General features: G+C 46.4%; 1 protein-coding gene across 4 annotated transcripts in view; it reads left to right on the plus strand.

Moving 5' to 3' along the window:
• Positions 1–12,654, plus strand: part of MDGA1 (MAM domain containing glycosylphosphatidylinositol anchor 1) — a 202,609-nt gene that overhangs the window by 179,775 nt on the left and 10,180 nt on the right. For 3 of the 4 annotated variants that reach the window (XM_085541223.1, XM_015857815.3, XM_085541224.1), the window contains 2 exons: positions 1,669–1,821; positions 2,808–2,942. In XM_085541223.1, coding sequence (XP_085397349.1) covers positions 1,669–1,821; positions 2,808–2,942 — 288 coding nt within the window. The remainder of the gene's footprint in view (positions 1–1,668; positions 1,822–2,807; positions 2,943–12,654) is intronic. The other variant, XM_015857816.3, reaches the window with a different exon arrangement.

Here is a 12,654-nt window from a genome sequence, read left to right on the forward strand (position 1 = left end):
TTTTCCTTCATGGATTTGCTCCCATTCAGTCAGTTGCCTGGCAGGCCTCTGTGCTACTGTTTTCAACTTTGTTTTCTGTCTGATATTCCCAGTTAAGAGAATTTTGCGCTGGGGAAAAATATTAGCTTTCTCCTCCAAAGATCCACAAGCACAATAGGATCAGAGATGCAAGCCCTTCCTGTTTTGGTTGGTTGCTTTGATTGCTAAAGGGCAGTCAAGTGGGTACTGTCATGTGGGATAATGCCATTGCAAGAGAAAGCTTATGTCTTCCATGTTCCAAGAGGCAGCAGGTGCCTGGTGTAGCTGTGAACTACTCCTGTCACCCAGGAGGGCAGAGAAGGACCCTGAGAAGCCTTTTTTTCTCACTCTTTTTCCCCACCATCTTGTTGTGCTGAGGCTGGTAGACTCCCTAGCCAATGTTACTGCCCAGCCTCAGACCCTACAGGTGTCTGCCCTGTCTGCTCCTGCCACCTCCTCCAGCTCCCTGTGCCCATCACTGCTGTGTGTAGCAGTGGCTAATTTGGATTAAGATGCTAATTAGAAATGAGCGGATTGAACGGAAAGCACTTAGCCAGGGTTAATCAGCAGTTAAGTGGCCAGCCCAGTCGAGCTCCCTATGGCTGTGCTCAGCTCACAGAAGCAGAGTTTCCTGCTGAGCTAAAAGAAAAGCCAGCTGCCCTTTTCCACAAACTCAACTCTTGGCTTGCAGCGTAGTGTCCAGCCATTCTGTGAGATCTGCTTGCTGTGTCTGCACCACTCGAGAACTCTGAGATCCCACCCTCATCTCATTCTCCAGCTCTGATTTCATCCCAGGGATCTTTTGAAAAAAGAAAGTAATTTTCATAGCCAATCTTGGACTTGTTTTCTCTTTCTTTTCTGCCCATTCTTTCTCTTCTTTTCCAACTGTATCAGCAGTTCTGTGGCTCAGGAACCAGCTTTCACCACACAGGTTCAACAAAAGACCATCTTAAATCTGGTCAAGTTTGATTTGCTCCATTCTCTGCAGGTCCATATTAGACTTTGTCTATGCACAAGATTTTTCACCCATCTTATATTGCTGTAGGCTGTGATTGTCTTGTGGCAGTAGCATAAGCAAGCTCTTTTGCATGTGTAGTTGATGCTACATAAAAGTCGTTTGCCGGTGTAATGTATTTTGTTAGGAGGACCCACATAAACTGCAATTGCAGATATACCACTGAGCTGGTATAAATTGAATATGCTCTAGCAAAATGACACATTTATAGTACTGAGTTGACCTCTTTTCATGTGTGCCATAGTTTAATTTAACACGTAGACCAAAGTGGGGTTCACTTACTGACGCTTTCTTCTCTTTCCTGGGAAGATTATTTTACCATCAGGTTGTTACGGTTTAAAGGCCCTCGTGGCCTGCTTGCCTCCATCATCCTCTTACTCTTTTTATCATCCTCTACATCAGCTCCTTTAGACCTCCCAGCAGAATCTCTCTTTAGTCCTGTTAACTGTATTCTATTTTGTCAGATAATTGCATCCTGGATTAACCCTTCTTTAATCATAGCCATCATGGCAATATACCTTTTCAGCCTCCTCCTGAGGCAGGGGGCTGCCCACCTGTGCTGAATACCTTCCTCAGGCAGCAAGGCAGCCCCAGGAGGAGGTTTGTAAAGTGGCTCTCCTTGTCCTTCCCTGCAGATAACACCTGTCGCTTTGAGGATGAGAAGATCTGTGGCTTTGTGCAAGACAAGATGGACAACTTTGACTGGACGCGGCAGAACGCCCTGACCCAGAACCCCAAGCGCACTGTCAACACGGGGCCGCCCACGGACATCAGCGGTACGCCAGAGGGTAGGCACACTTCTGGGTTTCTTCTGGCTCAGTTCTGGAGGCGAGATGCAAACCACAAGGCATCAGGGTCCTGCGGCTGTGGGAGATGGTGGAGCACTGATCTGCTTTCTGCACACATGCTTCTCCTCCTCGAAGGGTGTAGGGAGCAGGCAGTTAATTTGCATGTTACTGATTGGCATTAAACACACAATTAAAACACCCACGACTTTGTTTAAGGGAATAGTGTGAGCATTAGTTCTTGTTACCAGCTAATTGCCTGCTGCCTAATGCCCTTGTCCCATTTGATGCTTGTTTTAAAATCAAAAAAAGGATAAACAAGTAAGAGAACGTCTCTGACACCTGGAAATGTCTCTGCTGGGTTTAACCAGCTGCTTCCTCAAAGAAGACCTCTGTGGGGCAGTTCTCCTCTGTACCAAGCAGTAGCAGGAGGGATGAAGCTGGGGGAGTGCCAGTGGGGGCCACAGCCAGACTGGAGGAGGCTGTTGTTGTGTAATGCTCTTCCTAGCTGTGCATGGGGCACCCACACCAGATTCAGCTGGATATTGCTTTCCCCTTTCTCTAATGAGGAAAATCAATTCATATGCGTGCACAACTCTGTACTCAGGAAAAGAAAGAAAAAAAAAAAAAAAAGAAAGAAATACGCAATGTCCAGCTAAGGGGGTGGCTTTTCCCATTATTGTTGAGAACGCCAGCCAGACCTAGCACTAAAAACAGTGTCAGTTAAATAGTTAATCTGTTCCTTCTTGGGCTGTTAGAAACTGCTTTGGGATTGTTCTCTTTAGATCAAAACAACATTGCTTATGCCAGATATACTAAATCCTTTTTGCAATCCTCTTTCTGCGCATGTTTCTGGATGGGATCCAATGGGATGAGAAGAGCAAGGCCATGTCTCATGCAGGAGGAGGAGACTTCCAGCCACCAGCATTCCATTACTTGCAGGGTGAAGGATGCAGTGGCTTTCCCTACCTTTTTCTCTCCTTGTGTAGGTTATTACATGTTCATTGAGGCTTCTCGGCCCCGGGTGACAGGAGACAAAGCCCGGCTGATCAGCCCACTGTACAACATCACAGCCAAGTACTACTGTGTCTCCTTCTACTACCACATGTATGGCAAGCACATCGGTGAGTACTGTTTGGGAATGGGTACCCCTGGCCTAGTGCAGGGTATAGGGGAAGACCTCCAGCATCAGCTATGAGTGTGGCCAGCAATCTGAGTAGCTGAGAGTCTCACTCAGTACTCAGAGCACCAAGATGATCCTCAGAGAGCTGTCCTTTGTCTGTACCCAGCATGTTGTGAGGCTGTCCTTGGAATAGTATCTTGAAGCCAGCCATCACTCTTTGCCGTGTTTCCTCTAGAACAGAGCTCCTTACCCTCCACAAGAAAAAACACCATGGCTGTGTTCATGTTTCTGCTTGTTGTGACCACAGCCACCTTGCTATAGGTAGTGTGACATTGAAGAGAAGATGGAGGTACTTTGTGGGACTCTGTGGTGGGCACAGCTACTCTGGAGTGTTCCAGATTTGTGTGCCAGGGCAGAGCTGTGATAAGGGGTTCTCAGCTCTGCCTGACTTCCTCCTCTCCAGCCATACTCATACTGGTACAGCAAGTGCCACAGCAGCGCCCGGCACACTAATGAGTTTCCATATCCAGTCAAGGAGCAATTGCTAATTCGTCACCTCTTGATTATAATTTCATTAATTTGAATAATAGATGCACTCTTTCCACAGCACGCTAGGTTATTAATCACCTGCTGGACTGGAGCCTGACTGAAAAAGCAGGGCCCAGGCAGAAATGTGTCCGCCCTTCAATAAACGGGGTTAATTAACAGCTCTCTGCCTCAGCACCATTGATGTCATTGGAAGGAAACATGCTCTTGAGTCCAGCCACCACATCTCTGTGCGCATGTGGCACAGCAGAGAGGTTAAGCTGCAAAATCTGAGACTTCTTCTCAGTGGGTTGACACCAGGTTTTCCCAGGCTTGCTGGGCTTGCTTGGCTGATAGAGTCCAGCTGTTAATGCTGGCTGGCAAATACCCTTCTTCTCAGCCATTTTCCATTGCAGTCAGTTGGCTTTCTTGCCTAATGCCTGCATGTCTTCTCCTGGCATTTTTGAAAGGGTTTAGATCTTTTGTGACTGCAATCACAGGTGGCACAGATCAGAGGGGAAAGATGGGAAACTGCCAGGGGAAGAAGATGTGAAGGGAGGAGCACAAAGCAACCTCCTCTTTGTCTCCTTTAAGAATGCAGCTGTGTCCTATTTCCAAGTTCATTTCACTGGGAAAGTGAATGCCCCTTAGCTTTTGCTCTGTATAGGAAGACAGCTGTTTGACAGCACTCCTGTGGCTTCTCAAGAGGTGGTGTGGACTGGATGTGCTGGGGAATCAATTCGTTACAGATTTTCTGCTTTCAGTATTTTAACTCTTTACTCGTTTCCTTCACCCACAAATTACCCTGAGCAAAAGATACGGTCAAGCCAAAGACCCAGGAAAGCCACTGAGTGTAATTTTATATTTGCCAGCACCAAGTGCCTTTTATAATAATTGATTGTTCCCTTATACTCAATGCCACTGTACCTACCCACTCCCCATTTCCCCCTTGTTGCATAAAGGGGCTGTTAAGTTTTTGTGAGGTAAATAGGCTGTTTAATACCATGAGATGATTTTCCAGAGTGGCTACGGCTGAGCTGAGAGTGAATAAATTATTTAAAAATTAGACTGTATAGATAGATAGAGTCAGAGAAAGAGAGAAAAAGAAATGAGGAGTTCTTTTCTCTTGGGCTTTGAAGATGTGGATTGGTCTAGGAAACCCACAATATATCCATCTGCAATTTGAAATTCAGTCTCTCGTATCTGCTCTCTGCTCTGTAGTTTCCTTCAGGGCAAGTGATGATATTCTGTAATTATTTTGGATTCTTTTTGATATTTTGGGGCAGTCTTGATGTCCGTGCTGGCTGTAGTCCCCTGAGAGTCCTGTGTGGAAGTGGCAAACTGCCTGACTCTTTGGTCCCCACTTGAACAAGAGGGGAGTTCCCCTCACATAAAGGCTTCCTTGCTAGGACTCCTCCTGCCCAATGACGAGACAGACCCTGGCCTCCTACCCGTATCATATCTGTGACGATATGAAGGTAAAGATGAGTATTTACCAGCCTTGTCCATGTCCCTATCACTTCCCATATTGCCTCCAGTCCCCATTGCACACGGACACAGCTCTTAGCCCCGGCTTACCTAGCGTCAGCCTGGTCCTGCCAAGCCAGGTGCCAGCACTGCTGAGCCAGCCATAGCATATCAGATGGGTCCTGTAGGTGAACAGTGCCAGTAAGAGGGTATCTCTTAGCCTCTCCTAGAAGCTCCAGCTCCATTGTGGAGCCAACAGAAGCTCTGTCACTATGAAAGGAAGCCATATAAAACCCCGACATTTATTTATTTTTTTAATAACCCTTTTATTACCTTTCCCCCTCTCTACAGAACTTGAAAGCTGGTTTACTCTCACAATTTGACTGTAAAATATCCATAGCCATCCAGGCAAATCTTCCCTGGGAGAGTTCCCAGACACTACTCGTTTATAATAGATATGACGAAAGAGAGAAACTGAATACAAATGGAGCATTTGTAGCCATGGTATAAAATATTCAGCAACTAGCAGAGCAGGATGATGTTGAATATCTCTCAGCTGATGAGAGAGCAGGGTGAAGGGGAGCTCCCTGGAGGCAATTCCCATTCTTCTGAAGTTATTTGGTCATCGGTTTTCCTTCTTTTACCCCCCTGCCTCAACTCCCCCCCAGAGCAAGTGTTTATATTGCCCTACAATCCTGCCAACCCAAACAAAAGAAAAAAAACACGAGGAGGAGTAGGAAAGAAATAGAGTTTCCAGCAGACATTCAAGAATTAGAGCGTCTTGTCTGTGGCAGACACAAATACATCAAAGGAGGAATTGCTCACTATATGCACACAGAGACCTGTTCTCGAGTCCAGCTCCTTGTCAGGTTGGTCTGGTGAGTCTCAGCATTCAGCTGGAAGCAGATCCCCAGGTTTCTTTCTCCACTGTCAGATTCCTCTTCCTCTCTTCCCAGAGGTGTCCTGCAAAGGGGATGCTGTGAGGGACCAACTTGCTGGGGATACCTACATGCATGACTCTGAATGTACCCAAACAGCTAATTTTTAGCTTCCTATCGATTTGTGATCTCACCAATAGACCCTTTTTTTTTGCTGTTTTTAATACAACTCATCACTGCGTACAGGCTCATGTCAGTATTCTGACTCAAAAAGGGGAGATGGCAGAGAACTCTCCCCACCTCCTGGGGTATCTGCTAGGTTGGAAGTGTTCAGCTGCCTCCTGTAGTATGGCTGGCAGGTCCTAGGCAGCAGGAGATGAGCCTGGTTGAAGATCCTACTCTTGGCTTGCAGTTTTATACTTCGAGCCTCCTTTCTGTTCTGGTAGTATCACAGTCTTACCTTGGCCAGTCCCTCTTCCAGGAGTCAGAGAATAGGCTTATTTGCTGGTATGTGGCCAGTATCTATAAAAATCCTGGAGAACTGAAGGTGCTATTGTTCCAGCTTAGTGCTGACATGGACTTTATCTGATCACACCAGCTACAACTGGCCTGTGAATTATCAGAATGGGAGGTTTTCGAGGAAATCCTAAGCTGCTGTGAGGATCCATGCTTGGTACTGATTAAGAGGGATTTTAGATTTAAGTCAATGGAAACAATGAGCCTTAATCACACACACCACTTGCCAGAGTATCCAAGACCAAGAAACCCATAAACTTTTGTACAAAAGTAATTGGCTTATAAGCAATCCACTTACACTGGTAGTGTCAACACTGATGCTCTCTTCCTGATCAGGAAACACAGACCAGAAAGGCCTGTCATAACAAATTGCTGGTTTACTTCTTCAACTCAAATTACGCAGCTGGTACAAAGGTGTGTTTGAGACATTGTGGTGAATGAACACAGTGGGAGCCAGTGTTTGCAGAAGTGCCGTGGTTGCGTCTTGTTTCTGACAAGTGACAGAAGTAAGAGCTATCAGGTCATGCTGATTGGCAGGCACCAGCTATGCCAATATCAAAGTGATCTGAACCATGAAGATCTTTTTGTAATACTCAACGTCTTAGCACCCTCTTTCCCACCCAAACCTTGTGGATATATGTATTCTGTTGGTTCAGGTGCCACTGTGCACAGTTACACAGCTGCCATCCTGGAGTTAGCTGCCTTGTGTTGGAGATATAACTTTTGCTTGATGAACGAACGCATAGTTCATTTAATCCATGCCATTGTGACCAGTGCAGTAATTCTACACAACAGATTACGTCACTGATTTGATTGAGGGAAGGCTGATTTTCCTAATGAGTGTGATTCACTTCCCTCTAGGCTTTTGAAAACAAGTTGCTGTTAGGGCTAAGTGAACAGTTTGTAATGAAAAAATGTATTCCATTTATATATATACATCCTTTCTTTTTCCACTTATTCAGACGGGGTCTTGGCTTTACGCATTCATCCATCAATAGATGAGTATTTAACTAATGTTCCGTGCAGACGTCAAGCAGCTTGCCGTGGGCTATGGTATGGGGCCTTGGATAAACTGTGGTCTCTTCTAATAGTATCTGCTTGGTTCTTCTGGAAGTTAGTCAAATACCATGCTCATGAGCAAGGATTACAAATACCTGGCAAGATAACTATATATTTGTAAAGTGTCATTCAAACTCTGTAAGTTCAATAGAGTGGCTCTGAACCAAAGGCTATAGAATGACTTCAATAGAAGTCATTGCTTTTCTAAAGACTCCAGTGAGCTTTGGATTCTAGCCAGATGGGACCAATACATTATCTAATCAAAGTTTCTGCATAACAAGAGGCAGAGAACTCCCTTCAGTTACTTTTCCTGAAACCCAGGAAATGATAGGTGTCTACAGTTTGATTGGATGTTGATTCACAAACAGCCACAGCTTGCCAGTGAGACTGAATTGTCACTAACCCGAAAAGCTTGGCCGAAGACTGCTGTAAAGGCTGAAGAAGACATGGAGAGGAAGAAAGAGGATTCATACATGGGTTGGCCGTATGTCCTTTCTGTTTTATGAATAATATGACTTCATGTCAGTGCAGGCATTCTGTTATCTTCAATCATGGCACACTGGTCCTTACCATTTCTTGCTCCTACCTAACAGTGTGCCACTCAATCAAGTTCCTACTACAGATAGCTACTGAAATGTTGCCTTCTTCAAAAATCCCCTTTTGCTGTTTTACAAGTCATGATCTGGCCATGTTACTGCTGTAGAATTTGTTGGAAAGGATGGCAGGCACAGATTGCTGACACAGATGCCCTGAATGCCTATAGACAATTTTTACTTCTGCTCACCTAATTTGAGTCACTGTTATTTGTCCTGTGGGAAGCTACAACTACTACAACCCCCTTCCCTTCCTCCCAGCTCTAAGCAAAGGATGTTTCCGTTCAGACTCAACTTATGGCGCAGCCATGTGCAAAGTTGAACATCAGTCAGGGTGTACTGCAACCTGATTGTCTCCTGGGATACTGGGTGCTGCATCCATTATTCAGGCCCTGAAATCACTAGATACAAAACAGACAGTTAAGAGGAAATGCTTAAGCTCTAAGTGCCTATTTGGATTTTCCTTTAGTGCTCACAGGTCACTCTTCTGTTCTCTTCATGGAGCAGTTTCATAGTTGTGCAAGTGGAGTTTGAAATTTGTGTACCTTGTTTGTACCTTTCACCTTTGTTGGACCAGATGATTTTAGAGATCTTGTCCAATCTTAATTCACCTCTCTTTGGGTCAGGTGGAGGAGGAGGTCAGCAACCAGATTTTGAGCAGCGTCTTCAGTTTAACGGAAAGAATGCATGATCTCAGCTGCTCATTCCTGCTGTCTTGCCTGCATCGGTATTGCACTAAAACAGTCCATCTGCTCCAAGCCCTGCAGCTGTGCAGCTGCCCTGTGCTTGGCTCCTGGGGCTGAATGGAGATGGGGAAGTACACTGTTAATAGGGATAGAGACAACATAAGTACATCTGCTTCTGCAGGGTTTTTGTTAACCTCCTCCTGACACCACTTCTATCCAGGGGGCTCTGCAAGTCTGCTTCCCCTCTGACCGAGGTCTTTGCAAAGACTGCCCTCAGAAGAAATGCAAACAGGCTTACCCTGCCTGCCTGTTGTGCTCTTTTAAACCTGGCAGTATGTGTGAAGCAGACCTCTGTTTCTGCTAATCGGAGAGCAGAGCATGGTGCATGCTCTGGAGCCTGAGAATTGAGAACAAGAACTGCGCAAAGGACCCAGCATCTTTGGTGGCAAAGATGAAAGGGTCAGTTATCAAAGCTGTGAGAAGACAGAATGTTTGCCTGGAGGCATCCGGGCATGTCACAAAACAGAGGGTGAATGAGGAGCACGCAGAACTCATAGTAACTGTGCTTCACTCTGCTCCTTGAATCTGCAAAGTTGGTGGGAACACTTACTTCTGTGTGATCTCCTTGCTCTGCTCCTTGCATTCCCATTCTCCCCTGTGTCCAGATGAGTGTCCAGCTGAGACAGTAGTAGGTTCTGTCCTGTGCTCCTCTGCCTGTGGAGGGCAGGAGTTCCCTAGGAGAACCCAGTGGCTGAGTGCCTGGACTGAAGGCAGCAGGGATCTTCGTGCCATGGGAACCTTGGCAGAGGGGGGGATGCTCCTAGCCTGATCCCATGGGTGTTGTAGCCAAAATGTCCCTTGGGGAAGGATATAGCCTGTCCACATTGTCCCCTGCAAAACATTTAAGTACTGGAAAAGGGTTTGATTAAGCAAGCTGGCATAATGAATTAGATGTGGAGTTGGCTAAAAGCCTGAGGACTCCTGCTTCGTGTCTTTTTAAATGCCAGACTGTTCTCTCCCTCTGCTCTGTTCTGGCTGCATATCTGATGGGCCTTTGTTCTTCTGAGACGGCATTAATTTAACATTATGGAATGTGGGTGGGGTTTTCTGTTTGTTTTATTTTTGAGTTTCTGAAACCATATCCTGTTGTCCACAGGCAGGAAAGCCTGTCCCTGGTCAGAGAGAACCTCCAAGGGAATTTTCCCTGAAGAGAGGTGGCAGGATTTTACTTAGTACACACAGCATCAAAAATGGATGTCTTGTATCGTTCATCTCTGTATGCCAACACTTTCTCTAATTAGACCATGGATCAAATGAGCAAAGGAGCTCAAGCATATCTCCACTGCAAGTCTGCTCCTACCATATCACCATCTGCTCTCCATGTACACAGACAGGTGGGGATGTCCTAGAGAGAAGGAGCTGTAGCTGTTAGTCGGCCTGCTTCCCTCCCACTAGCACTTCCATTCCTCATCACTTAAGTAAGGCACGATGGTGCCATTGCATTAACCCCACTGCCCACATGACCCAGCATGTCACCCTAGGTTGCCAGCCATCTGTCCACCTTGCCTTTTCACAGTTATCTCCCTGCTGGCCCATTCTCCAGGCAGGCAGGGCAGAGATCTGTGCAGTTGGCTTTGTTGTATCAGGGGATACTGCTTCAAACCCATCCTCATCTGATGGCGGTTTGGAAGGTTGGGGGTGAAAATGTGATTTTTCTTTAATTGTATAAATCCACAGTAAAATCCAAGGAAATTCCATGCTGCAAAATTTAACTGATTTTCACAGGTTTGCTACAGGGGAAACACTGCCAAGAAAAGCTTACCATATTGCTGTTTATTCTCAGAAAGTCCCAGCCGCAGTAGGGAACTAGAGACTTTGATTCCCCCGATCCTTTTCATCAGTCTCTGCAGCATACTGCAGCTGAAAGAGAATCCCGTAGCAATTAGCAGGCCTGCGACATGGTGCTGAACATGCTTAATGCCTCTCTGAAGCCAAAGGGGATGCCTTGCAAGTAGAGCAGGGATAGCTGTGCTTTCCAAACTCTGACCAAGACTCTGTTTCCTCTGTATTAATGAGCTCTCTGAACTCTCACACTTTGATTTTGCTGAAGCAGTGGAAGGGGTCTGTGTAGTGAACCTGTGAGTCATCACAGAGGACCCTGCACACCGAGCTGGGATCTCAGTTAAAGACACATTGAGGCAAAGTTTCTGTACAGCCAGGAGTGTAAAGCAGCCAAAGGGCTTTAATTGCCTTACTCCGCATAGATTAATGTATGAAGCATCATTAGGTACCATGGAAGAATAAATATATCCTATCAGGGCGCAAAGACAAGACATTCTTGAAAATTATAACTCAGTAACGCTCTGATATTATTTCTCTGTCTCTATCAGTGCCGCAACTGTTTTTCTGCTCTCTGCTTCCCAGCTCTCAGAGCAGTAACTTTTCCCCACAGCACTGTAACTGAGAACACCAGCCTGATACTGACTGCTCTTCATTAGCATCCATCTAAATGAGAGAGGGAGAAGGAGAGGCGGGTATTTGTTCCGGGGATTATGAGCAGTAATAGATTCTCTCTGGGGACTTTGGTTCGCTTCTGGGATTTACCCATGCTAAGCTTTGGGCTTGTAGTTTGTGATCAGTGGTGTTACACTAAACCACGCTTAAGGAAGTACTCAAAGTCCCTGTAAGAAAGATAAGAGCTCTTTTCTCCTTGGCCTGGCTTTAGCCTTGACATCAGGTCTGCAAATGACTCTGCCAGGCTATATAAGGTCTGAGTTGTCTCTGCCCTGGGCACTTCCTGCCACAAATCAGTTTCTTCTCATCTCTATTTATCTTGCCAGTGGCTGTAATACCCTGAGGACTCTCTGCTCTGGATTCCCCTCTCTGGCTGCCCTCAGCTGGGTACCAAACCCAAACTGTGGCAGCAGCCAGAGCTCCATAGGTATCTGATCCCCTGGAATATCCTCATCCCGCAGCAAGAACACTGCAGGAAGGCAGCGGCGAGCTGTGGTGGGATGAGTCTGGGCCTGCAGCCACCCCAGCTCCCAGCTGTGAATCCTGGCAGCCTTTCCCATACAGCCCACGGAGCTCTGCCATGCCTGGCACAGCACTCTGCCTCCTGGTGCTCAGCATTGTCCTCCCTTCACTTTCTGGTTGCTCTCTTACTGGCTTCCACCCAAAATGAGCTGTGTGCCCACCCTTGCACACAGTAGCTTGTCCCCACCCCACTTTCCCCCTCCCAGCTGCCCTGCAGAGCCCTTGAAGCCTGCTCTGCCATCCCACACAGACTGAGTCTATGGTGCTGCCCTTGCAGACTCTGCTTCCCTCCCAATGCCGCCTGTGCTGGTTCCTCTGGATCCATGCTGCTATTCAGCGTGACAGTGAAATCTCCATCCCACGGAAAATGAGAGGAGACCTTTTCTTCTGGTGAGAAGGTAACATTTAAAGGCATCCCTTGGGCTACTCTATCTGGCAGCCCAGCTGGTGCTCTTTTGTGTGAGTGCCACTCTTGAAATGCCAGCTTTGGTCTTAAAGGCAGTCAGCAGAAGGCAGGGCTCGCTCCCACTGTAATTGATTCCTCACTGGCCTTTATTCTCTCTTTTGTTTGAGAAGAAGGAATAATACAGATTGCAAGAGAAATGTGGATATTGTCTTGTTTGGGGAGAGGTAACAATACGATTGTCAGTGCCCTGGAATTTTTCTTGTGTTTGTCTGTCTCTGGTCAGCTGGAGAGATTCAGCAGCAGATACGTGGTCTGTCTTTGTATCTGCTTCACCACCAGGTGCCATTAGGAAATGCCAGACACATCTGATGGAGGAGATGGGGAAAGAGCAATGACTAAACAAATAGGTAACAAAACTGCCAGCTGGCTTCAGACTCTGATACAGGAAACTGAGCGTGATCGTAGTATAAAACCAGATGGGGCTGAAGCCTCATCCATATTTAGCTTGAAGAGCTGATGTCCTTGCCATGCCTTCTAGAAGCACATC

Source organism: Coturnix japonica, chromosome 3 (genome assembly GCF_054131305.1).
Source record: "Coturnix japonica strain WE chromosome 3, WE-NBRP24, whole genome shotgun sequence".
NCBI lineage: Eukaryota > Metazoa > Chordata > Aves > Galliformes > Phasianidae > Coturnix > Coturnix japonica.